We start from the raw sequence: 27,945 nt of genomic DNA, 5'->3' as shown, positions 1-27,945 counted from the left end.
TCTTCTGACTACAATGCCTCCTTCTATATGGTTAGTACTCAGCATTTTTGAATTGAGCTGCCAATCCGCCATACTTTCAAAACAGAAAATGCCCAGGTTTGCCTAATTGTGGCTATCATAGCTGCACTGCTTATTCCCTGTCTTTCAGTTGGCAGTCTTCTATATTAAGCATAAGCATAAGATGCCGAAATATTTGGAATTTGGTACCGTGCAAGTGCAAAGAGGGCGTGATTAACTAGGTCAGGAGAGGCTTGTCTGGGAGCTGACGTTTGAACTGAGCTCTGAGGAATGATGAGTACCAGGCAGAGAAGGAGACATGAGGACAAGTCAGGCACAGCATACAGTATGTCCAGAGGCCTGGAGTCATGTAAGGGCACATGTGGCCTCCTGGGAAAGGGAAACACCCAGGTGCAGGTTACCTACCGTCCCCTCTGCAGGCACCTGCAGTAGGTTATGTGAATGGCAGAATGCCGTGTCTTCAGGCTGTATTTGTCTAGGTGGACATTTTGATAAGTTATCTTCTTCCTTGAAGGTCAAATTGCTTGTGTGAGGTTAGACCAGAAAGAGGTCTAATTCATGAGGCACTTTTTTATTTCAGGAAAATACTCATCAAAAGACTGTTCCTTTTCCAGTGAAGGGGAAAAAATTTTTTTTTCCAACCACCATCTCTGATTTATATCACATGAAAGTAAATAAGCTGAATCTCAAGTACGTACTTCATAGTCCTGGGAATCAGTAATCTTCCTCCAACTCTTAAAACACCTTAACAATGCTTTCATTTTATTGTCATGGTATAGTAAAAAAAAAAAAATTCAGAGTTTGGTCTGTCTACTTTTCAACTAGTTGTTCAAGTATATTTTTTGTACACATTGAAATGTTACTTCGCAGTATCATTTGATAAAAGTACCTTCTTCTGCTGGGCTGCCATTTGCAATCCCCAGAAGATTTAGGTTTATCTGATACAGCACAGCACATTTCCCAGTTTTCCACTGTTACTGAAGCTACATCTTTCAACAGAATTTTTAAAATGGACCTGGCAAGTTGGACTAGTTATCTAGATCTGCTATAACAGAAATACCACAAGTGGGTCTCTTTAACAAAGAGAAATTTATTCCCTCACAGTTTAGGAGGCTGAAGTACAAATTTCAGGGTGCCAGCTCTAGGGGAAAGCTTTCTCTCTGTTGTTTTTTGGGGAAGGTCCTCATCATCAGGCTTTCTCTGGTCTGGGAGCTTCTCTGTGCAGGAACACCTGGGTCCAAAGGACTCACTCTGCTCCTGGCAGTGCTTTCTTGGTGGTATGAGGTCCCCATGTCTCTCTGCTCACTTTTGTCTTTTATATTTCAAGAGATTGACTAAAGATATAACCTAATCTTATAGAATGAGTCCTGCCTCATTAATGTAGCTGCCTCTAGTCCTGCCTCATTAACATCATAGATGTAGGATATACAACACATAGGAAAATCACATCAGATGACAAAATGGTGGACAGTCACACAATACTGGGAATCATGACCTAGCCAAGTTGACACACATTTTTAGGGGACACAATTCAATCCATAACACAAGGTTTCATTTGCTTGTTTGGATAAGCAGTGCTGTAGGGTGATTAAGGACTTGGAGTTTTGTATCTAGACTACCAGTGTAGAATCCTGGCTTAGCCGCTTACAACTTTATAGCTGTGGGAAAATGATGTCTTCCTACCTTAGTTGCTTCATAGTCAACTGGGGATAACCACACACACACACACACACACACACACACACACACACACACACAAATCCCAAACCAACTGCCATCAAGTCAATTCCAACTCATAGCGGCCCTATAGGACAGAGTAGAACTGCCGCATAGGGTTTCCAAGGCTGGAAATCTTCATGGAAGCAGACTGCAGCATCTTTCTCCTTCAGAGCAGCTCATGAGTTCAAATCGTCATCCTTTAGGTTAGCAGCCAAGTACTTTAACCACCGTGCAGCCAGGGCTACCGGGGATGATAATGAGAGTACCTGTTTTGTAAGGTTGTTGTGAGGATTAAATGCATGAATGCACACAAAGTTCTTAGAATGGTGCCCGTTGTGTAGGAAGCATTATGGGTGTTAGCCGTTATTTTCACGATATTGCGCCTAGCTTAAGCTTTCCCCACCCCCGTTTTTGTCTTCAAAACAATTTCAAGTAATTAGCTTCAGTGTATGTGATTGGTTTTTAAAAATCTCTCCAAAAGTGATGGTTTCATGCAGTTATTGCTGACGATTTTCTTGCTCAAGAGATACCAAAGCTTAGAATCTCTTCCCACCATGCATCTGTCAGTTTGTCATACTGTGGTGGCTTTCGTATGAATCTTGGAAAATTGGAAGTCATCAGAAATGAAATGGAACTCGTAAAGATCAATATCCTAGGCATTTGTGAGCTGAAATGGACTGGTATTTGCCATTTTGAATCAGACAGTTGTATGGTCTCCTATGCCAGGAATGACAAATTGAAGAGGAATGGCATAACATTTGTCATCAAAAAGAATATTTCAAGATTTATCCAGACGTACAATGCCGTCAGTGATAGGATAATATCCATATGTCTTCAAGGAAGATCAGTATCATGGATTGAACTATGTCTCCCCAAAAATGTGTGTATAAATACCATGATTCCCGGTATTGTGTGATTTCCCTGTATGTAGTAAATTCTGCCTCTATGATGTTAATGAGAGGATGGACAGCAGTTGTATTAGTTAGGCAAGACTCGACCTACAGGATTGGATTGTGTCTTGAGGCAATCTCTTGAAATATGAAAGAAGCAGGCAGAGAGCCAGGGGACCTCATACCACCAAGAAAGCAGCACTGGGAGCAGAGCGCATCCTTTGGACCCAGGGTCCCTGTGCCTGAGAAGCTTCTCAGCCAGGGGAAGGTTGAGGACAAAGACCTTCCTCCAGAGCCAACAGAGAGAGAAAGCCTTCCCGTGGAGCTGACGCCCTGAATTTGGACTTTTAGCCTACTTCACTGTGAGGAAATAAATTTCTCTTCTTTAAAGCTATCCACTCGTGGTATTTCTGTTATAGCAGTACTAGATGACTAAAACAATCGGTTAATGCCACTACTATTCAAATTTACATACCAACCAATAATGCCAAAGATGAAGAAATAGAAGATTTTTACTGACTTCTGCAGTCTAAAATTGATCAAACGTAATCAAGATGCATTGGTATTTACTGGTGATTGGAAAGAAGGATCGGTAGTTGGACAATATGGCCTTGGTGATAGAAATGATACCGAAGCTTGCATGATAATATTCTGCAAAACCAATGGCTTCTTCATTGCAAATACCTTTTTTCAGCAACATAAATGGCAATTATACATGAGGATCTCATCAAGTGGAAAACACAGGGATCAAATTGACTACACCTGTGGAAAGACACGGTAGAAGAGCTCAGTATCATCAGTCAGAACAAGGCCGGGGCCAACTGTGGAACAGACCATCAATTGCTCCTATGCAAGTTCTAGTTGAATATGAAAAAACTTAGAACAAGTCCACGAGAACCAAAATATGACTTTGAGTATGTCCCACCTGAAGACCAGACAAGTTGTGGGAGGATATCAAGGGCATCATACATGAAGTAAGAAAAGGCCATTAAAAAGACATGAAAGAACGAAAAGACCAAAATGGATGTCAGAAGAGACTCAGAAATGTGCTCTTGAACTTACTATAGCTAAAGCGAATGGAAGGAATGATGAAGTAAAAGAGCTGAACAGGTTTCAAAAGTTGGCTCGAGAAGACAGAATAAAGTATTATAATGAAATGTGCAAAGACATGGAGTTAGAAAACCAAAAGGGAAGAGCAAATTTGGCATTTCTCAGGCTGAAAGAACTGAAGAAATAATTCAAGCCTCAATTGCAATATTGAAAGATTCTACCAGAAAAGTATTGAGCAACTCAGGAAACATCAAAAAGAAGATGGAAGGAATACCCAGAGTCACTGTATCAAAAAAGAATTGGTCGACGTTCAGCCAATTCAGGAGGTAGCATATGATCAAGAACTGATAGTATCGAGGGAAGAAGTCCAAGCTGCACTGAAGGCATTGACGAAAACAAGGTTCCAAGAATTGATGGAATACCGAATGAGATGTTTCAACAAACAGATGCAACACTGGAAGTCCTCACTCATCTATGTGAAGAAATTTGGAAGACAGCTACCTGGCCAACCAATAGAAAGATCCATATTTGTGCCCATTCCAAAGGTGATCCAATGGAATGTGGAAATTATCGAACAGTATCATTAATATCACACATAAGTAAAATTACGCTAAAGATAATTAAAAAATGGTTGCAGCACTACATGGACAGGGAGCTGCCAGAAATTCAAGCTGGATTCAGAAGAGGACACGAACAAGGGATATAATTGCTGATATTAGATGGGTCTTGGCTGAAAGCAAAGAATACTAGAAAGATGTTTACCTGTGTTTTATTGACTATGCAAAAGTGTTCGACTGTGTGGATCATAACAAATTATGGATAACATTGCGAAGAGTGGGAACTCCAGAACATTTAACTGTGCTCATGAGGAACCTGTACATAGATCAAGAGGCAGTCATTGAAACAGAACAAGAGAATGCTGAGAGGTTTAAAATCAAGAACGGTGTGTGTCAGGGTTATATCCTTTTATTATACTTACTCAATCTGTAAGATGAACAGGTAATCCGAGAAGCTGGACTGTATGAAGAAGAACGGGCATCGGGATTGGAGGAAGACTCATTAACAACCTATGATACGCAGATGACACAACCTTGCTTGCTGAAAGTGAAGAGGACTTGAAGCACTTACTAATGAAGATCAAAGACTACAGCCTTCAGTATGGATTACACCTCAACATAAAGAAAACAAAAATCCTCACAACTGGACCAATAAACAACACCATGATAAATGGAGATAAGATTGAAGTAGTCAAGGATTTCATTTTACTTGGATCCACAATCAACACCCATGGAAACAACTGTCAAGAAATCAAAAGACACATTGCATTGGGCAAATCTGCAAAAGATCTCTTTAAAGTGTTAAAAAGCAAAGATGTCACTTTAAGGACTAACGGGTGCCCGGCCCAAGCCATATTTTCAGTCACCTCATCTGCATGTGAAAGCTGGACGACGATGAATAAGGAAGAACGAAGAATTGATGCCTTTGAATTATGGTCTTGGCAGAGAATGTTGGATATACCATGGACTGCCAGAAGAATGAACTCCTCTGTCATGGAAGAAGTGCAGCCAGAGTGTTGCTTGGAAGCAAGGACAGTGAGACTTTGTCTCACATACTTTGAGCATTTTATCAGGAGGGACCAGTCTCTAAAGAAGGACATCATGTTTGGTAAAGTAGAATGTCAGCGAAAAAGAGGAAGACCCTCAGGAGATGGATTGACACAATGACTGCAACAATGGGATCAAACATAGCAACAATTCTGAGAATGGCACAGGACTGGGCGGTTTTGTTCTGTTGTACGTAAGGTTGCTATGAGTCGGAACCAACTCGGCGGCACCAAACAACAACAGAATATCTTTGCATGTTTACACTGATGAAATCTGTGTTACAGATTAACATCTAGTGCACTGTATTCTCAGTAGATTGGCCTTAGCTTTCTGCAGGCTCGCTGATTATGATTGGGATGCTGCTTTCAGTCAGTGTCATGGTGGTAAGCCTCAGGTTCCAAATTTCCTTCGTGATCTTGCAGTTTTCACTGACTTCAGACTTTCACATAAAATATCTATTTGCAAGATCCATTCATCTTTCTAATTGAAATATGTTGTTATTATTTGCCGTTAAGTCATCTACTTCGTTGAAAATACTAAGATCACAAATTATTTCCACTTAGCTACTACTAAAGTATTTTCTAAAATGTATTCCTTAGGAAGTTAATATATTTTGCAGTAAAGTAAGACTCCCTAGTCAAAATAAATTTTGGAAATAGTGGACCAAACAACATTCAACAAGTATATTTTCCGTTTTACTTTTTCAAGTTCTTCATGTGCCATTATGAATCTCCATGAAGAGTACATAATACTTAGTAGTTACCAAATGTTTTTATTCACGGGATCCTTTTTTGCAGAGCACTTGACAGTTATGAGTTCTTTGGGAATTGCTGAACTCTCCTATCGTAGTTCTTTCCTCCCGCTCCATGCCTCCGTCTCATTCTTTTCTGGTCCAGCCTGCACACTGTTATCAGAGTGATTTTTGGAAAACGGAGTGAGGATCAGGTGCATGGGTTATAAGGCCCCCCCCTTTTTAAATATTTGTTTTAGGTGGCAATATACACGACCAAAAATCCATTCACAGTTTCTGCATGAACAGTCCAGTAACATTGGTTACATCACATTGTGTCACCATTCTCACTATGTCTGCCCATATTGTTTCATCACCATTAATTTAAGCTCTCTGCCCCTTAAAGTTCTCCATCTGTGCTTTAGACTAGCTATTGTCAGATTAAGCTCATATAGATAATCCTTTACAAGAGAGGTATGCTGGAGGCAAACATTAATTGAGCCAAACTGTTGTTTAGTTTAACAATAGCTTCATGGGATAGTTTCAGTTCAAGTTTAAAGATTATTTCTCAGCATTAATTTTTGGAGTTCTCCCAGTCTTAATGGATTCATTAAGTCTGTTTCTGTATGAGTTTGAGATTCTTTTCCACCTTTTGATCAGGATCCATCTGTTGATCAAAATGTTTGGTAATGGTAATAGGCCACCATCCATTTCTTCTGGTGTCATGGTAATGTAGGTAGTAGTTTATGGAGGAAATTAAACCTGTAGCCCGTTTCCTTCTTTGATTCCTGGGTCTCCTTCCTCTCCTGTTTTATTCAAATACAGATCAGTTTGTGCATCTTGTGTGGCAAGACCTCCCCCCGTCCCCTTTTTTTTAACCAATCCAACTTTATTCCAGATACAATGAGAACTCTTGGTTGTCTTCTCACACCAGTATTTCTGAGACCTCTCTGCTCTTGAACTCCTCCTTCTCTTGGCCTCGAATGCCCTGACCCCATTACCTCATCTCTAAAGCTTTCCCTGATTTCCCAAGGAATTTACCATGACTTTTGCCCTTCTGTACTGTGAGATCATAGTTTCTGTTTAATTCGGTATCTGTTCAGCATATACTTTTTGAGAAGATTTCAATGGAGGTTGTGATTATCAAATTGAAGAAGTTTGGAAAATATCTGACAAATTTTCATATATCTGTATTCTTTTTCTCTAGTGCTCTTTTGAAGATGACAAAGTTCGTTCCTTATTAAAACCTTTAGAACTGGAACTACAAAATACAATCCATACATACTGTGGAAAAATCTACAAAATATTTATCAAACAACTAACAAAAAGCATAAGAGACCGTTACGATAGACCACCAAAGGAAAGGTGACTCTTGGTGACTGCCAAATCAGCTGAATTAAAAGACAGAATATCAGAGGATAAATGTGAAGGGATAGTCTTGAACAGAGTGTTAAGGAAGGAGTTAGTTATTCACCTTGAGAATAATTTTTTTTTTCCTGATGGGGTTAAATGAGCAATTTTTTTTTTTTTTTATATTCATGTAATGAAGAATAAGTTAAAATCTTGGACCCCAATAAGAAGACATTTTTGATCTCTGGTGTTTTGTAGCGTTATTTGCTATCATTCCATTATTGATGAAAATATTACTGAATGGTTATAGCCTGCAGACTTGCGTTGACTGTTCTCAAGTAAGAACAGTAGGGGTGTATGGATGGAGAAAATGTACCTCATACCCAATGAAAACACTCAAACTGTGAGTATAGCAATAATTTTATGTCAGCACTAACCTCACTTTAAATGTGTGAGAACAAACTTGTTTACAGGAGCGGAAGAGGTTCTGTTTCTAAAGAAATGTGATGTAACTGATATAATCATTGACAATCTATGTGTGCCTTTATACATTTCATCTCTGTTTTAAAATATTTTTGTGACAATCAAGTTTAAAACTGTTTTTAGATTATAAGTAAGCTGCATGTTTAAAACAGCTGTATAAGAAGGTGAAAGAAGAGTGAAACTTTTGGGTTTTAGTCATTGAGGTTTTGTGTGTTTGTGAAATGTAGTGTCTTATTTTTATTTTGTATATGCTAAACTGTCTTGCCAAAACTCAGATCTAAGATTGTTAAACATGTTTTGGAAGATTTTTTATCATTTTAAATGAAAACTTTCAGCTTTACTGGGCATTCTGGAAGCAAAAGATATGAAGTTGATCATAAAGTGAGAACCTTGATAGTGTATATTAATAAGATAGTGGGAAATGTGATGGACCAAAATGCATAAGCTATATAGTCCCTCTGAAAAGTAATTTTAGTTATAATGGAGCAGAAACAAGTGGTCCATTTAAGCTTTTTTCTTCTACCTCAAAATGGCATTGGAAGATATTTTAGAAGAAACAAATATATAGAGCCTTACTGTATGTTAGACAACATCGGTGAAGGATTTGGATTAAGATGATGATTGTAACATCTGACTTACAGAAAAACAGTTTTGACTGAGTTAATGTGCCTATCTTCCATTTTTTTGAACACCACTTAAGACAGTAATTATTTTTAAATCATGAAGACTAGAAAAGTACTACGTCTTGGCATTCTTGACCTGCCAACTAATATAACTGTAGATTTTGGTTACTTAACATGTACTGTGCTAGGGGCACATGTTTCATTTTTTCAAGTGCTATAAGGTCATCGTCTTTTTCTCTCTTCCATATTTTAATGCTTAAGTAGGGAAGGGAAAATCACGAAGGAAAAATATCACTCATGTGAAAATAGCGACGATTGGCTTTATGAAGACACGGTGCCCCCTGTAGAGACATCGAATATGCAGCAAGAAAGGATCAGTACAGTTGTTCCGTGTCTCCTGCAGATCCATCAGGGACAGATTGAGAGAGGGCAGGAGTAAGAAGCTGATAATTAACCCAGCACTCTTAGAATAGATGGATTTAGAGAGCATGATCTGTGCTTCCTTGGCAGAATGCCACGGTGAGTGTAAGAACCTGTGAAGCATGTTGAAATTGAGCCTTCTGAGTAGAAAATGAAAATCCTAGAATTTTGAAGTTTGGAGGGTATATATGAGACCGTTCAGTGGTTCCCGAATGACACCACTGCCCGTGGCTATATGACTCTCATAGGGAGCTTGTTAAGGAATAGATTTTTAGGTTTCATCCTTTGGAGACTCTGGTATATTTTATCTAGGATAGGGTCTGCAAATCTTTTTCTTAATGAAAAGATTTAAACATCACACAGAAGTAGAGTAGTATGATGTTACTTATCACCCAGATCAAACATATTAATATTTTCCCATATTTGCTTCATTTATCCCTTTTTTTCTTTTCTGAAATAGCTTTTCAGAAGCTTCAGACATGATGTTATTTCACTGCTATGAACATGTCATATGAACAGTTTGATGACTGCAGTGACGTGATACCTAACAAAAGTAACAACAGTCCTTTAGTTTCTTCTCATATCCAGCCCTTAAGAAAATTTCCCTAATTTTTCAAATAAATGCTATTTTATAGTTGGTTTGTTAGAATGAGGGTGCAGAAAAAAGTGAAATATTGGTTTATGACTTTTTAACAAGCACCTCAGATGATTTTGATATCAGCTAGTTTGGGAGCCACCAGAGATTATTTTGACCATTTGAAGCCTGAAATTAGGATACCACAACTCTTGGCATAATTGATGGATCATAAAATATGATTCTGAAATATTGTAATAGAAGAAGCCCTTGGGGTTATTAACAACATACGAATTTATCAAGTTCCTTAAGATTTACCGTATTTTATGCAAATAATGTGCACCTTTTACGTTTGTTTGCCAACTGAGCCCTCTCACCCCCAGGTATTTTTGTGAGCACGTTATGCTCATTTTTTTTTTTTTTTTTTAACAGCAGCATGTTTGAAAAATTTGGCACAGCATTGCTTATGAAAATACCTCACTCCCTCCCCTTGCAGTTGGCAAACATACATAGAAGGTGTGTGTTATTTGAATAAAAATACAGTAATTTCCTCCGTGAATGAAGAAATTATGCCCCATGGGCTCTAATACAATTGGTTGGGACTGTGTAGTGTGTGGTCATAGTTCATGCGATTGGACTGTATACTGTGATCTAACACATGTATTGTGGCTTATTTACACTGTCACACACTCTATGTTGTGGAGCATGTGGAAGGTTCTTCATCTGGCTTATTCAGACCTGATCTAATTGGACATTTTACCACAAACTGGATTATGGTGAAAACTCTCCATCAAAGGATTAGTTTTACCTAAAATTAAGGGTATCATAGAAATTCCATAACAATATTAAAATGAGTTTTCTGCATTTACCTTTAGACAAGGTAACTTTTCCGTGAGCAGTCTCAAGAAATACAGTTCTCAGAGTTAATGAGGTTAAATTATAAATGGACAACATATAGAATGTATCACATTGTTTTTCAGCATAAGTATTCTTTTCATAGAACATAGTATATCTATGCAGTTTATATAAGTTACATATCCTTTGAATCTATATGTTAGAGCAATTCTGACCTCAGAACCGTCTCTGGGCTATAGTATTACCAAAGTGGAACAATTTGAAAAAGTATTCAAACTTGTATGGAGTAGCCAACTTAAAAGAACTTAGAAAACCTTTAGAAAATACCTATTGTGATTTACATTTTAAGGAAGTACATTACATTTTTCCCCCCCTATGAAGAGTAGTTCATTATGTATAAGGTAACCAAGTTATCTTTGGGCACTTTAGAGCCTGAAACAAGATTTCTGCTTTACCCATGGCTCTGTGTTGCCTCCAGTCAGATGGTATTGGTGTAATGGAAAGAACAGGCTGTGAACTAGAGCTGTTTTCTTCTTGGTGATGGACTTCAGGCATCACTTCACTCCCTCTGTGCCTTAGATTTTTAAGTACAATCAATGTGCCCTACAAACCTCACAAGAAGATGAGCCTCAGAAGAGGCAGTGGATTTGAAGGCATTCTGTGTGGCTTATCTAATGCCACCTAGTGTTACTGTTTAAGTCCTGTTTTACACTGTTGTTCTCTGTACTGATCATCTATTTACTTAGGTTAAATGCTTTCTGACATATATTATGTCTCCAGTATTAATTTGTTTATATTATGTAAGGAGGAATTTTTAGGAAGAGAAAGTAGAGAAGCAAAGAATAATGTTAAAAGAATGATCAAAAAAGAAGGAAAAGAGAGGAAGTGAGAAAAGGTGAGAGGTAAGAGAAGGGAATAAGAATGAGAATGGCAAATGGCAGAGTAAGAAAAAAGATGGAATGAGTGTAGGAAAATTGGGAAACAGATGGAGAAGAATCTGTCTTAGTAGTCTTCCCAGATGATTCTGATAGGAAGCCAGGTTTGAGAATTACTGCCTGCCTTCAGTGGTAGCTTAAACGATACATCACATCTGTTTATTTCTCACTAGGAATACTCTCAGTTGAACCGTTAGGAATGAATTCAAGAGAGCAGGGGATAGGAGAAATAAAATACTTACAATACAAACTTCTGAAAAAGATACTGAATAATATATTTTACGTTGTTTCCCTTTATTGTAAGTAGCTAACCTTAGTAGTCATCAGAACCTCTTTGACCACTGATCAGTTTTTTAAAATAACTTTTTGGGTTCCTTAGAGTAAATAGAGAAGAAAAGTAGGGGTGTAGTATACCAGGTGTGAGGCCAGTTATCCATTTATTAAATGTAATTTCAAGTGTCTTAAAACAGTAATTGCCTTATTGCATTTTAATATATAATAAAAGTAGATTAAATCATGATTTGTACTATAGCAGTTATCCTTTTTCTGCATTGCCAAAGCAACATTTTTTGCCTGTTAAAGTCTGGCTAAACTATGTTATGATGTTTATTGTTTCTTAATTCATCGATTGTGAAACTAGATCTTTAAAACTAAGTTGTGTAAACTTAAGACAGAAATATAAAGGGTGGTAAAAGAATTTTCTTTTTTAAAAACTAAAAATGAATATTGATGTTATCCAAATCTCTAGCAATTACAAAATCAAGCGGAAAATATAGATTGCAAACCAATGTCAAACTTACTTTTAAATGGAGATACATGTATTGTCAGCTCTACCAGTAATTTCAAATGATTATTTCTTTAGAATATTCAATAAATTCAGTTTTTAAACAAAAGAGAGCCTTTGAAGATATAGGGAAAAAAAAGATAGAAATGAAAAATTACACTAGTAAATTTTTTTTTTTTAAATACTGTGGTTACTATTTGGAAGATCTGTGATCAGACATTTTAACAAAAGACTTAACTGATATGGAGCCATGAATATGTTTGGTTTATATGTGCAATCTAAATATGTGAGCATATTCACACACATAGCAATGCCTTGTCATAACTGGTGGAGAGAATGCAACGATATATATTCCATTTTAAAAATAAGTTGACTTTTTGATGGAAAATAGCTGTTTCCAACCTTTGTATAAAATCTCTTGAGAGAATATTAGAATGTGGTACAAAATTGATTCAGGTTTTTAGTATTGCTGTAGATTATGGCATCCTTTCAAAACTTAGCAGGACACACATGGATTGTCATCAATATTTGAGAACTAACTGGACCACTGGTTTTTGATGGACGTTGTAGCAGAAGATCCATGAAGGAGATTAGACGTATTGCTCAGATACGTGCACAGATGGTGATTTGCACATGTTCCTGAAATCAGAAACTGGAAAAAGTTTCAGGTGTTTATATCATTCAAAAGCATTTTGCATAAATATACTGATGTTTTAAGTGGTAATAATTCTAAAGCTGCAAGAAGGCATTTTGGTATACTGTGATATGTAAAGATTACTACCCTTAAACTGCTTTTTACCTTAAAGTACCTTATAGTTTTAGAATAATATGGATGTCTTTCTCCAAGTATTTTGTATACCTTGACACTTACTAAAGGGAGTATAAGATAAATTCAAGTCTAACCTGAGAATAATGGAAAATTGCTTTTTTTTGGTGAAGTTGAACTCATCTTTTTCTTGAGAAACTAAGTGTTACTGTTACTAAATAAACATTTATCCAATAAATACTTAATTTCTCCCCAAATCATTTGTCTTAATTATTCTAGAAGTCTACAACAATTTTAGAATCTTGAGGGTTTTATTAGGAGAATGCTTAATAACGAGGAGTCTAGAGGGAGGTCACTTCCTGGATTGGCTAATTGAGAAGCTGAACACTGCCATCAAGAACCTGGCTACTTCAGTCTTTCCACTGCCACTTTCACCATGTGTATTTGGTCTCCCAAAATGACTGCCAAAGTTCTAGGTGGAAGGTGACAACCATAGGCAGACAACCAGGTAGGTCCTTTTGATAAGAGGAAGCTTCCTACTGCTCCCACCCACTTCCCCTCATAGCCAAAGCAATGCCTATGTCTAAGACAATCATTTTGCAAAGGGAATAAGGTATCATGGTTGGCTCAGACCATGAAGATTACCTCTTGGACTTGGAAATGGCCTCCCCTTGAGGAAGGAGGCCCTTCAGAGGAAGGGGAGTGACATCAGTGTTCTGGTAGCATGGAAAAAGGTGGTGGCAGGGGGCGGACAGGGGACTTGGGAGCTAGCTGCTGGGCAGGTAGGAGGTCATATGTTATTTTATTGACCCAGCTGTTTCCTAAAATTTCCAAGGGGATCAAATTTCAGATCTAGAGAACAGCACCCTTTCTGAGCCATGGACTTTGTGGAGCAGTTATTTATGAGCTACTGATAACATTAATTTTGCTTTAAAAAGTCTCCATAATGTTATGATCCTAACAGCTTTTATTTTTCCATATTTCATTATTTCATACAGTGTGCTCACAATCATAGTATAAATGGGTTTTAGGAGATTGTTGAGGTGATGACAGGGTTTCCAAGAAGAGTTTTAAAAAGTTTCTTTGAATTCGTGATGAAAATGTATTCATATTTATTAGCAATCTTTGTTTTTAAATTAAATCTTTTTAATAAATTATATCCTCATTGAAACAAAAATTAAAAAAAAAAACCAGAAAAATTAAAAATATATGAAGTAAACAGTAAAAGATCCTCCTATCTCCCCACCATTAATAACATTTGGCGTATACCCTCCCAGTCTTTTGCTAGGAGGCACATGAATACGTGTATGATTCTAAAAAGGGCTACCATCTTTCACACTCTTCTTACAGCTTGTCTTTCTTCACGTAATAGATCATGACCTCTTTCCTTGTCAATACGTTAGCCACCTTGTTCTTCCTTATAGCTGCATATTATTTCATAGTAATGTCCTTAAGTAGAGATTAGTACACAGACTTCTGAAAGTACAAAAGTGCAGGTAATGAGTTTTAACTTGATAGGGAAAGTGAGTAATTAGCTACTCTTCCGGTTTTTCTAGTTGTGTGTTTTAACTTAGTCTAAGGAGCATCAATATGTGAGTAAACAAACTAAATACACGTCAAACATCAAAGTTAATGTCAAATTGTTATAATTGTATTTTTTTAATTAAAAGTAAATTTTTTTGTAATTCAAATTCAATACAGTACTAATAAAATAGCAGTTTATTTTGTGAGACTGGCATGTCTAAGAATTATTTCTAGGTTCCTTTAACTTTCCTATTCTTTTAAAAAATATTTTAAATAGTTAAGTTAAAAAGTTTTTTTATTTGTGAAAATTAACAAAAGTTGATTTCAAAATTTGGTCTTTGCCCAGTGTTCTTTAGCATTCAAAATATATTAAGAGTAGGGCCATTTATGTTTTTAAAGAGGTTTTTAATCATCTAGAACAGTGTTGTCCAATAGATATATAATGCAAGCCATGTATGTAATTTTAAATTTTCTAGTAGCCACAATAAAGAAGCACTTGAAATTCGCTTTAATAATATTTAACCTATTATATCCAAAATATCATTTGAACATGTAATCAAAATTGGTTTTAATAATATTTAACCTGTTATATCCAAAATAACATTTGAATATGTAAAAAATATGAAAATATTATTAGATATTTTACCTTTTTTCATACTAAGCTTGTGTTTTACACGTACGGCCCATCTCAGTTTGGACTTGCCGCATGTAGCTAGTGGCTACGATGTTGGGCAGTGCTGCTCTGGAGTGTAAACTATGTGAAGGCAGAACCCATTTCTGTTACTACTGTAGTATCTCTAGTGCTACATGGTAGACACTTAAATATGTTGAATGAATGAATTTTAATTAAAAGATGTATTATTAAGTAGTGTTTTGGGGGAATTTGGGAAAGGGTTTGTACTCTATTTGTAAAGACATTAAGTAAAACTTTTATTCTAAAATGTCTAACCTCATTGATAGTGAAAGAAATTTAAATTAAACTAGAAATGGTCGATTTTTTAATCTAACGAAATTTGTTGTTTTGTCTTTAATGAGAGGAAGCCCAATGCTGGTTGGGTTCTGGTGAGTCTGATACCCAGGAAATAGAGATGGCAGTGAAGGTGGTATGACTCATACCCACTTAGTCCACTTTTGGGGCTCCTTGATGACTTATGCACAAGCAATCTGAAATACGGTGACAGCAAACACTCAGAGCATCCTAAATACCGAGCAGTAGGGAAATGCCAACGTAAATTATGGTGACTGCTTACATTTCAGCAAAGAGACTTGTTCATTTTTCTTCTTAGCCTTCAAGTTTTTGTGGCTGCTTTTTTACCTCTTTTCTGTCTGTCCCTCTGCGTTTATACCTCTGCTGCTTAATTATTATTTTAGCAGGGGTTAGCAGCGAAGAAAAGGAAAATACGTGATTTCACCTCACTATGTTTTTTTTTTTATGTTTAATTCAGAAATTTTAAACATTTTTATCTATGCTTCTCTCTTCACTGTGTACATTTTCAGTGAAGATGATTACATGTAAAAGACTCATTTAGTTAAACACTGGTGATGCTAAGCTCTGCTTCCAGAAAGCCCCTTACCTTCATCTTTCCCAAGAGTTTCTACTTACTGAGCACCAAGTATGATGCTTTGTGCTTTATTATCTTATTAAATCTTTACAACAGTTCTAGGAGTTAGATAGTATCCTTGTTTATAGATTTAAAACTATCCATGTTTTATAGATGAGGAAGCTGAGAAATAGATTATGTATTTGCCTCAGGCAAAACCAGATTTCAGTGTTCTTATTCTTTTTAACTATAAGGCAAAAATGCACCCTTTTGTTTTCTTCTTATTTCTATTATTGTGATAGTGGGGGTAGGGGATCTACTGATTGCATCATTTAATTTTCATTCCTTAAGGAATTTTCTCTTGGTTTTTATATTAATACCATTTTAAGTGATTTCAGATGAGCAATTTATTTGGGTGCTGTAATGTGCTTTTCACTACCCTCCTGCTTCAGGAAACCAATTTATATTATTCACACTTTTCCTTTTAGTAATTTAAAACTGTATTTATGGCTCTGTAATTATATGCTGCACACAACAGATTCACATGATGAAATGTTCATCGTTAAACAATTGTTGAGTCTGATCATTTGCCAACCTTTAAGCCAAAATATCACCTATGAAATTCATTTATAATAATATAAATTATTTCAAGCACTCACTTTTCCTACAGAAAATCAACCTGCCCTGTAAAAGCAAACACAAACCCTGACAACACCCCCCCCCCCAAAAAAAAAGGCTGACCAAGTAGATACAGAATATCTTGATCTTTATTTGGAATGGTTTAGAAAAACATTAAGTATAAAATTTTATTATGAATTCTTTAACTGACTCATTAGTCCTGTGTTGTCTATCTCCCTTTGTAAAATTAAGATTTGTATATCTACCTTGTCGCAGTGGGAACAGAATCAATGAAGAAATGAGGGTGATCAAAAGTCTGAAAATTTATAATTATGCAGTCTCTCACTTAAAAAAAAAAAAAATCCTTAGTATTTCAGAGATGTCTTACTTGTCCTAGGGAATAAATTGAGTATTTTAGGCTGCGTATATCAAAGAGGAATATCTCGTTTGATGCCAGCCTGCGTCTCATTTATTCCTACTAGGGTTTCTGTTCAACAAATGGTTAAGAATAAACAGTGGTTGTTGCTCAGTTATCATGTAAATAGAGATTTCTCCTTTAATTGTTCAAAATTTAGCTAACCCATGCTCATTATTTAAAAAAAAAAAAAAAGTCCTCATAAGCCTTCCACTCAGAACCAGGGTTTACATTTTGTATGTATCTTTTCAGACCTATTTCTACACATGTATGAGCCATGGTTCAGTCAGGAAGTACAGTCATCATGAATGTTATAGAATAAGGTATTGATTATAGGAATTAGACCTTAAATTGTGGGGGAAGCTGAGGAAATGATGTCTGGAAGGGAAGGGGTGTTAGAAATCAAAAAGCCATTAACAGTCCGAAGCACTGGTGTAAGTGGACAAGCTGGAGCTCGCAGGGAAATTTGAGAAGCCAACCACATCCCACCACAACGGGGGAGCTTGTGGCAGGTCTGTGAGAGCTGTTGCTTCTGTGTAGCTGCGCCCTACACGGGTCCACAGCCGCTCTGGTGAATTGGCGAGGGGAGGGTGGGCTCCTGTGGTTCAGCCAGGCCAGCAGTCAGGAGGAATAGTCAAGTGTGGACTGGAGGAGAGAGAGTATAAGGTAGAACCCATCAGGCATCTCTGTGTCTGTCATTGTACCTGACTGAGAATTCCTTCAGAGTCACGGCTGCCGATTCTAACTCAGAGCCATACAGAGAAGGGAATTCTGGGAAGCATAGTTAACAAAGTTGACATATATATATGAATTTATAATCTACAGAGTGTTCTGTACAAATTCCCTCACTTAAAACATTGTGAAGATTTTCAATGTTATTATAGATCTTTAACATTTTAAAGGCTGCATAGCACACAATTTTAAGGATTTATTAATTTTTTTTGTACTTGTTTAATATTAGATGTTTAGGCTGGGGTGCTTCAGATGATGGAATGAAGCAGTGAGTTAGTTGATCAGGTGAAATCATGAGGACAGCCCGGGCCTAAGTGATAGTCATAAGTTAAACCCTTCCATTATACAAGGATTTTTAGTAAATTATTAAAATTTATTATGTTGCCTCTGATATATTACAAAAGTAAGGAAGACCATGCCTCTGAGGAGGGAGTGGTGGCCATAGTGACTGGGCTCAGTGGAGTGGTCATTCTTAACAGAAATAGCAGCACATGGGCAAGAGGATGCCAGAGCAGGAGAGGCTGAAGACCTACTTCTGGGTGCCCATGAAGTAGCCCTCTGGGGACTGCTCAGATACAGTTGGAAGACATTTTGGAGGGATTAATTTCCAAACTATAAGGCCATGGGCATTTGGGGTGAAGTACCTTAGCAATTCAGATTATGACTGAGGTTATTACAGTGTATTCCATATAACAGTATTGGTTTACATTTTGGCACTCTCCTTTGGATTGTGAAGATTATTATTTTCTAAAATTAGAAAACACGAGCCATGTTTCAGCCATCTTTGTATCTTAAGTGTTTAGAATACTGAACTAAAATGTGATAGCCCTGACATCAGATAAAGTCCCAGGGCATGCCCAGCAGGACTGGGAGGGCAGAAGAAATGATGGAGACTTGCCGGCAGCATTGCTGGCCCCTTCCTAGAAGGAGCAGTGGTGTTAGGTCACTTTGAACAGGTCCAGAGATTAACTGACAATATCAGCAGCTGAAGAAGAACACAAGTTCTTGTACCTGCAAAAGGAAAGGAATTTAGGAGTGTGAAAGCAGAAAAATTATGAACCTCACAATTCAGACTTTTCTAGGAAGTATAACTGAGTTAACCTTCGACTTAATCAACTTTCGGTGCATCTCGAGGGGGGGCTAAGATGGCTGACTAGGTAGACGCTACCTCGGATCCCTCTTGCAACAAAGACTCGGAAAAACAAGTGAATCAATCACATACATGACAATCTACGAACCCTGAACAACAAACACAGATTTAAAGAGTTGACCTGAGTGACAGAGATGGAGAATGAACAACTACGGGGAAGCAGCGACTTTTCGGAGCCTGGAGCCAGCGTCCCAGTCAGGTAAACTTGGCGCCAGGCTTAGGACTGGCCGCAGGGGAGCTGAACACAACATCTTGTGACGGTGCAAACACGGGGCGCAGCCCTACCCCCCTGAACTCATCTGGGGAGGGGGCCCAGCTGGTCCGTGCGGGCAGCGTGGCGACGCGGCTGGTGGGAGAAGTCCCGGGGAGGCAGTGACTGGTTTTGGAGCTGGGAGTGCAGTGTCCCAGCTGGGGAACCTTGGCGCCGGGCTTTGGACTGGGCACAGGGGAGCTGAGCACGGCATCCGGTCACGGCGCAAACACGGGGCGTAGCCCTACTCCCCTGAACTAACCAGGGGAGGGGGCCCAGCTGGTCGTGGGGGTGGCGCGGCGATGCGGCTGGCAGGACGAGAAGTCCCTGGGAAGCAGTGACTGATTTTGGAGCCGGGAGTGCAGCGTCCCAGCAGTGGAACCTTGACATCGGGCTTTGGACTGGCAGCGGAGGATCTGACCACGGCTTCAGCGGGCCAGACCCTCAGGGGCAATCTCCACACAGCCAGCACACGTAGGCGGCACGCCCCTCGGGAATCTCAGATAAAATAGTCATCCCAAACAAGATAAACAACTTTGGCTATATTCCGGGGTGCTACTCTCTCCTGTTTTTCTGAACGCTCCCCTCCCCTTCCCAGGCCGCTTCATTAACATTGGAATTTCCTGAGCCAGAGGGAGAACGGCTCCGGCTCCGCGGCTTTGCTTTTCCCTTTTTTTTTTTTTTTTTTTTATCTTTTCCTAACCCATTCTTCCGGCCTGAGAGAAGCAACCACAAAAAACCCAGGGACAAAAAATCCTTCCCTAATTGGACTAAAAACACAGAACCAGCTCCAGCCAAGCATATATGATCCAAATCTTGGGCTTTCATCCTTACAGGGAACAAGGTGGCTGTTATAATGCAAAGGCAGTTCTGATAGGGATCTGACTGCATTTTTTTCTAGTGGATTTACTGGAAAAACAAGTTTCCCAGGTCTGATATCTCTGCTTATTCAACAGAGCCCTAACTGACCCACAACAGGGAACTGAGGGCTGAAGCTCCCCCCAGACCACCTAGCCTCTTGCCTTAGGGGTCTAAGGAGGGTGACACCTACCAATCAGTAGAGGTACTTGCATTGGGGGCTTAAGGTACAGCTGCAGAGCCCTCCCACCAAGGTGCGTTAGGAATAGAGACATACCTACCTCACTGACACTTGGGGGAAACCTGTCAGCACCCTGCCCCCCCTGGAGTGTGAACCCCAGCTGCTAATAGAATCTGGTGCACACAACCATCACCACTACTTCTCGAGGTGGATAGGTGTTAGGGTGCAGCACACACTTGATGACCCAAAATCAGATTCTACTCAAGAATAGTGAATAGACTCAGGCATATATATCTGGCAACAGCCCAAACCAGCTGGTAATAGGTCATAAGTAAGTCAAGGGCTACAACAAACAAGATGGCAAAATCTAGTAGCCCATCCACGTATATTGAAAGAAAACAAAACAAGATAAGACTCAGCAAATATTTTTTTTTTTTTATTTATATCTTAGTGATGGCTCGGAGAGAGTAGTCGATATAAAACCACATAAAGAAGCAGACCATGACAACTTCTAAAACCCCCCAAATAAAAGAATCAAAATCTTTCCCAAATGAAGATACAATCCTGGAATTATCAGCTGCAGAATATAAAAACTAATTTACAGAATGCTTCAAGACATCAGGGATGACCTCTGAAATGAAATAAGGCAAACTGCAGAAAAAGCCAAGGAACACACTGATAAAACTGTTGAAGAACTCAAAAAGATTATTCAAGAACATACTGGAAAAATTAATAAGTTGCAAGAATCCATAGACAGCATGCAGAAATCCAAAAGATTAACAATAAAATTACAGTATTAGACAACGCAATAGGAAGTCAGAGGAGCAGACTCGAGCAATTAGAATGCAGAGTGGGAAATCTGGAGGACCAGGGGATTAACACCAACATAACTGAAAAAATCAGATAAAAGAATTTAAAAAAATGAAGAAACCCTAAGAATCATGTGGGACTCTATCAAGAAGGATAACTTGCGTGTGATTGGAGTCCCAGAACAGGGAGGGAGGACAGAAAACACAGAGAAAATAGTTGAAGATCTGCTGACAGAAAACTTCCCTGACATCATGAAAGATGAAAGGGTATCTATCCAAGATGCTCATCGAACCCCATTTAAGATTGATCCAAAAAGAAAAACACCAAGACATATTATCATCAAACTTGTCAAAACCAAAGATAAAGAGAAAATTTTAAAAGCGGCCAGGGAGAAAAGAAAGGTCTCCTTCAAGGGAGAATCAATAAGAATAAGTTCAGACTACTCAGCAGAAACCATGCAGGCAAGAAGGCAATGGGATGACATATACAGAGCACTGATGGAGAAAAACTGCCAGCCAAGGATCATATATCCAGCAAAACTCTCTCTGAAATATGAAGGCGAAATTAAGATATTTACAGATAAACACAAGCTTAGAAAATTTGCAAAAACCAAACCAAAGCTACAAAAAATACTAAAGGAAATTGGTCAGAAAACCAATAATATCAGATACCAGCACAACACAAGGTCACAAAACAGAACATCCTGATATCAAATAGGGAAATCACAAAAACAAATTAAGCTTAATTAAAAAAAAAAAATGCTCAAAACTGGGAATCATTGAAGTCAATATGTAAAAGATCACAATAATCAAAAAGAGGGACTAAATACAGGTGGCATAGAACTGCCATATGGAGAGGGATACAAGGCGATATAGGGCAATATAAGTTAGGTTTTTACTTAGAAAAATAGGGGTAAATATTAAGGTAACCACAAAGAGGTATAACAACTCCATAACTCAAAATAAAAGCCAAGAAAAACGTAACGACTCAACAAACATAAAGTCAAATACTATGAAAATGAGGATCTCACAACTTACAAAGAAAAACGTCTCAGCACAAAAAAGTATGTGGAAAAATGAAATTGTCAACAACACACATAAAAAGGCATCCAAATGACAACACTAGACACTTATTTATAATTATGCTGAATGTAAATGGACTAAATGCACCAATAAAGAGACAGAGAGTCACAGACTGGATAAAGAAACACGATCCATCTATATGCTGCCTACAAGAGACACACCTTAGACTTAGAGACACAAACTAAAACTCAAAGGATGAAAAAAAATATATCAAGCAAAAAATAAGCAAAAAAGAAGAGGAGTAGCAATATTAGTTTCTGACAAAATAGACTTTAAACTTAAATCCACCACAAAGGATAAAGAAGGACACTACATAATGATAAAAGGGACAATTGATCAGGAAGACATAACCATATTAAATATTTATGCACCCAATGACAGGGCTGCAAGATACATAAATTTTAACAACTGAAAAGTGAGATAGACACCTCCAGAATTATAGTAGGAGACTTCAACACACCACTTGCGGAGAAGGACAGGACATCCAGTAAGAAGCTCAATAGAGACACGGAAGACCTAATTACAACAATCAACCAACTTGACCTCATTGACTTATACAGAACTCTCCACCCAACTGCTGCAAAGTATACTTTTTTTTCTAGTGCACATGGAACATTCTCTACAATAGACCACATATTAGGTCATAAAACAAACCTTTGCAGAGTCCAAAACATCGAAATATTACAAAGCATCTTCTCAGACCACAAGGCCATAAAACTAGAAATCAATAACAGAAAAACTAGGGAAAAGAAATCAAATACTTGGAAAATGAACAATACCCTCCTGAAAAAAGACTGGGTTATAGAAGACATTAAGGAGGGAATAAGGAAATTCATAGAAAGCAACGAGAATGAAAATACTTCCTATCAAAACCTCTGGGACACAGCAAAAGCAGTGCTCAGAGGCCAATTTATATCGATAAATGCACACATACAAAAACAAGAAAGAGCCAAAATCGGAGAACTGTCCCTACAACTTGAACAAATAGAAAGTGAGCAACAAAAGAATCCATCAGGCACCAGAAGAAAACAAATAATAAAAATTAGAGCTGAACTAAAATGAACTAAATGAATTAGAGAACAGAAAAACAATTGAAAGAATTAACAAAGCCAAAAGCTGGTTCTTTGAAAAAATTAACAAAATTGATAAACCATTGGCTAGACTGACTAAAGAAATACAGGAAAGGAAACAAATAACCTGAATAAGAAATGAGAAGGGCCACATCACAACAGACCCAACTGAAATTAAAAGAATCATATCAGATTATTACAAAAAATTGTACTCTTAACGAATTTGCAAACCTAGAAGAAATGGATGAATTCCTGGAAAAACACTACCTACCTAAACTAACACAATCAGAAGTAGAACAACTAAATAGACCCATAATAAAAAAAGAGATTGAAACGGTAATCAAAAAACTCCCAACAAAAAAAAGCCCTGGCCCAGATGGCTATACTGCAGAATTCTACCAAACTTTCAGAGAAGAGATAACACCACTACTACTAAAGGTATTTCAAAGCATAGAAAATGACGGAATACTACCTAACTCATTCTATGAAGCCACCATCTCCCTGATACCAAAACCAGGTAAAGACATCACAAAAAAAGAAAATTACAGACCTATATCCCTCATGTACATAGATGCAAAAATCCTCAACAAAATTCTAGCCAATAGAATTCAACAACATATCAAAAAAATAATTCACCACGACCAAGTGGGATTTATACCAGGTATGCAAGGCTGGTTTAATATTAGAAAAACCATTAATGTAATCCACCATATAAATAAAATTAAAGACAAAAACCACATGATCTTATCAATTGATGCAGAAAAGGCATTTGACAAAGTCCAACACCCATTTATGATAAAAACTCTCACCAAAATAGGAATTGAAGGAAAATTTCTCAACATAATAAAGGGCATCTATGCAAAGCCAACAGCCAACATCACTCTAAATGGAGAGAGCCTGAAAGCATTTCCCTTGAAAACGGGCACCAGACAAGGATGCCCTTTATCACCGCTCTTATTCAACATTGTGCTAGAAGTCCTAGCCAGAGCAATTAGGCTAGACAAAGAAATAAAGGGCATCTGGATTGGCAAGGAGGAAGTAAAATTATCTCTATTTGCAGATGACATGATCTTATACACAGAAAACCCTAAGGAATCCTCCAGAAAACTACTGAAACTAATAGAAGAGTTTGGCAGAGTCTCAGGTTATAAGATAAACATACAAAAATCACTTGGATTCCTCTACGTCAATAAAAAGAACATCGAAGAGGAAATAACCAAATCAATACCATTCACAGTAGCCCCCAAGAAGATAAAATACTTAGGAATAAATCTTACCAAGGATGTAAAAGACCTATACAAAGAAAACTACAAAGCTCTACTACAAGAAATTAAAAAGGACATACTTAAGTGGAAAAACATACCTTGCTCATGGATAGGAAGACTTAACATAGTAAAAATGTCTATTCTACCAAAAGCCATCTATACATACAATGCACTTCTGATCCAAATTCCAATGTCATTTTTTAAAGTGGTAGAGAAACAAATTACCAACTTCATATGGAAGGGAAAGAAGCCTCAGATAAGCAAAGCATTACTGAAAAAGAAGAAGAAAGTGGGAGGCCTCATTCTACCTGATTTCAGAAGCTATTATACAGCCACAGTAGTCAAAACAGCCTGGTACTGGTACAACAACAGACACGTAGACCAGTGGAACAGAATTGAGAACCCAGATATAAATCCATCCACACATGAGCAGCTGATATTTGACAAAGGCCCAGGGTCAGTTAATTGGGGAAAAGATAGTCTTTTTAACAAATGGTGCTGGCATAACTGGATATCCATTTGCAAAAAAATGAAACAGGACCCATACCTCGCACCATGCACAAAAACTAACTCCAAATGGATCAAAGACCTAAACTTAAAGACTAAAACGATAAAGATCATGGAAGAAAAAATAGGGACAACCTTAGGAGCCCTAATACAAGGCATAAACAGAATACAAAACATTACCAAAAATGATGAAGAAAAACCAGATAACTGGGAGCTCCTAAAAATCAAACACCTATGCTCATCTAAAGACTTCACCAAAAGCATAAAAAGACCACCTACAGATTGGGAAAGAAGTTTCAGCTATGACATCTCCGACCAGCGCCTGATCTCTAAAATCTATATGATTCTGTCAAAACTCAACCACAAAAAGACAAACAACCTAATCAAGAAGTGGGGAAAGGATATGAACACACACTTCACTAAAGAAGATATTCAGGCAGCCAACAGATACATGAGAAAATGCTCCCGATCATTAGCCATTAGAGAAATGCAAATTAAAACTACGATGAGATTCCATCTCACACCAACAAGGCTGGCATTAATCCAAAAAACACAAAATAATAAATGTTGGAGAGGCTGCAGAGAGATTGAAACTCTCATACACTGCTGGTGGGAATGTAAAATGGTACAACCACTTTGGAAATCTATCTGGCGTTATCTTAAACAGTTAGAAATAGAACTACCATACAACCCAGAAATCCCACTCCTCGGAATATACCCTAGAGAAATAAGAGCCTTCACACAAACAGATATATGCACACCCATGTTTATTGCAGCTCTGTTGACAATAACAAAAAGCTGGAAGCAACCAAGGTGTCCATCAATGGATGAATGGGTAAATAAATTGTGGTATATCCATACAGTGGAATACTACGCATCATTAAAGAACAGTGACGAATCTGTGAAACATTTCATAACATGGACGAACCTGGAAGGCATTATGCTGAGCGAAATTAGTCAGAGGCAAAAGGACAAATATTGTATAAGACCACTATTATAAGTTCTTGAGAAACAGTATAAACTGAGAAGAACACATACTTTTGTGGTTATGAGGGGGAGAGGGAGGGAGGGTGGGAGTGGGTTTTTTACTGATTAATTAGTAGATAAGAACTGCTTTAGGTGAAGGGAAGGACAATACTCAATACATGGAAGGTCAGCTCAACTGGACTGGACCAAAAGCAAAGAAGTTTCCAGGATAAACTGGATGCTTCAAAGGTCAGTGGAGCAAGGGCGGGGGTTTGGGGACCATGGTTTAAGGGGACTTCTAAATCAATTGGCAAAATAATTCTATTATGAAAACATTCTGCATCCCACTTTGAAATGTGGCGTCTGGGGTCTTAAATGCTAACAAGCGGCCATCTAAGATGCATCAATTGGTCTCAACCCACCTGGAGCAAAGGGGAATGAAGAACACCAAGGTCACACAATAACTATAAGCCCAAGAGACAGAAAAGGCCACATGAACCAGAGACCTACATCATCCTGAAACCAGAAGAATTAGTTGGTGCCCAGCCACAATCGATGACTTCCCTGACAGGGAGCACAACAGAGAACCCCTGAGGGAGCAGGAGATTAGTGGGATGCAGACCCCAAATTCTCACAAAAAGACCAGACTTAATGGTCTGACTGAGACCAGAGGAATCCTGGCTGTGATGGTCCCCAAACCTTCTGTTGGCCCAGGACAGGAACCATTCCCAAAGACAACTCATCAGACATGAAAGGGAGTGGACAGTGGGTAGGAGAGAGATGCTGATGAAGAGTGAGCTAATTATATCAGGTGGACACTTGAGACTGTGTTGGCATCTCCTGTCTGGAGGGGGGATGGGAGGATGGAGTGAGTTGGAAGCTGGCAAAATTGTCATGAAAGGAGAGACTGGAAGGGTTGACTCATTAGGGGGAGAGCAAGTGGGAGTACGGAGTAAGGTGTATATAAGCTTATATGTGACAGTCTGACTTGATTTGTAAACGTTCACTTGAAGCTCAATAAAAGTTAATAAAAAAAAAAAAACTTTCAAAGAACGGGAATGTGTTGGTCAGGGTTGTAGGAGGATAAGGATGGTACATTCAAATTGAGTAACTGAGATCAAGGCTGAGAGAAAACAACAAAGGATGATGGAATACTCCAGGGCTCTTAACCCAAAAAAAACAAAACAAAACAAAACAATACCCGTTGCCGTTGAGTCGATTCTGACTCATAGCAATCCTACAGGAACTGGAAACCCTATAGTAGAACTGCCCTATAGGGTTTCCAAGCAGCTCCTGGTGGATTCGAACTGCTGACCTTTTGGTTAGCAGCCAAACTCTTAACCCACTATGCCACCAGGGTTTCCAATGTAATAAAAGTAGAGGTAAATCTGATGTTTTGGAATTAGCAATAAAGGAGGCAGATGCTCTGACAATAGTGCTGATATATCCAGGGAGGCATCAAGGATCCTGCAGGATGATTCTTCCTTAGATTAACACTGCCTAATTAAGAATAATTGGATTATAAACACTGCTTGTGAGACTTACAGCATTTGTCTTGTTGATTGTAACTCCAAAACATACCCACAGTTGAATTAATTCACTGGTAGTTATTGAAAGAAGTAAAATGGTTCAGGAGACTAATCAAGAGGCCTGGAAAGCAGGCAGGAGCCTTTAATATCAATTTCATACTGTGGCCTGCAAATATTATGTAATATGCTATTGAGCCAGGTTGGTTAGTCCCTCTGACTCCGTTTCTCAGTGTGAAGCTGGAAAAGACATGCAGCTCAGCTCAGGCCTAGAGAGCCTTCTGGTCTTCTGGTCCCTGTTCATCCTAACAATCCAGGCTGAGTACCAGTGTCAAATTTATTCACCCCAAATTCCACTTTGATTATGTAGAAGCAAAAAGTGACACTTTGTCCTGCTTCCGGTATGAGTAAGCTCTTTGCTTACCACAGTCAGGGGAAAACATACAACACGCTGACGAAAGCTAAAAATAATGGTCACTCTGGGTTTTTTGGGGGGCAGGGGCTGGGTTTGGTCCTTTAACTAGTAAAATCTTGAATATTTCTCATAAACCATTTTATCCCTGATATTTGCCATACTACTGTCTGAAGATGCATAATTATATGTATTATATAAGATTACGATATCATATGATATTACAATCATATAAGA

General features: G+C 38.1%; 1 protein-coding gene across 3 annotated transcripts in view; it reads left to right on the top strand.

The window, feature by feature from the left end:
• The window catches only part of GXYLT1 (glucoside xylosyltransferase 1), a 161,890-nt gene that overhangs the window by 51,780 nt on the left and 82,165 nt on the right, over window positions 1-27,945 (top strand). For 2 of the 3 annotated variants that reach the window (XM_049882840.1, XM_049882842.1), the window contains one exon: window positions 7,219-12,658. The exons of the other annotated variant lie outside the window; for it this stretch is intronic. In XM_049882840.1, coding sequence (XP_049738797.1) covers window positions 7,219-7,380 — 162 coding nt within the window. In that variant the 3' untranslated portion in view covers window positions 7,381-12,658. Of the gene's footprint in view, window positions 1-7,218; window positions 12,659-27,945 lie in introns of those variants that run through there. 3 annotated transcript variants of the gene reach the window in all.

Source organism: Elephas maximus, chromosome 4 (assembly GCF_024166365.1).
Source record: "Elephas maximus indicus isolate mEleMax1 chromosome 4, mEleMax1 primary haplotype, whole genome shotgun sequence".
In the NCBI taxonomy this organism is placed as follows: Eukaryota; Metazoa; Chordata; class Mammalia; order Proboscidea; family Elephantidae; genus Elephas; species Elephas maximus.
Note: the sequence above shows the minus strand (reverse complement) of the source record. Positions and strands in the feature narration are given on the sequence as shown.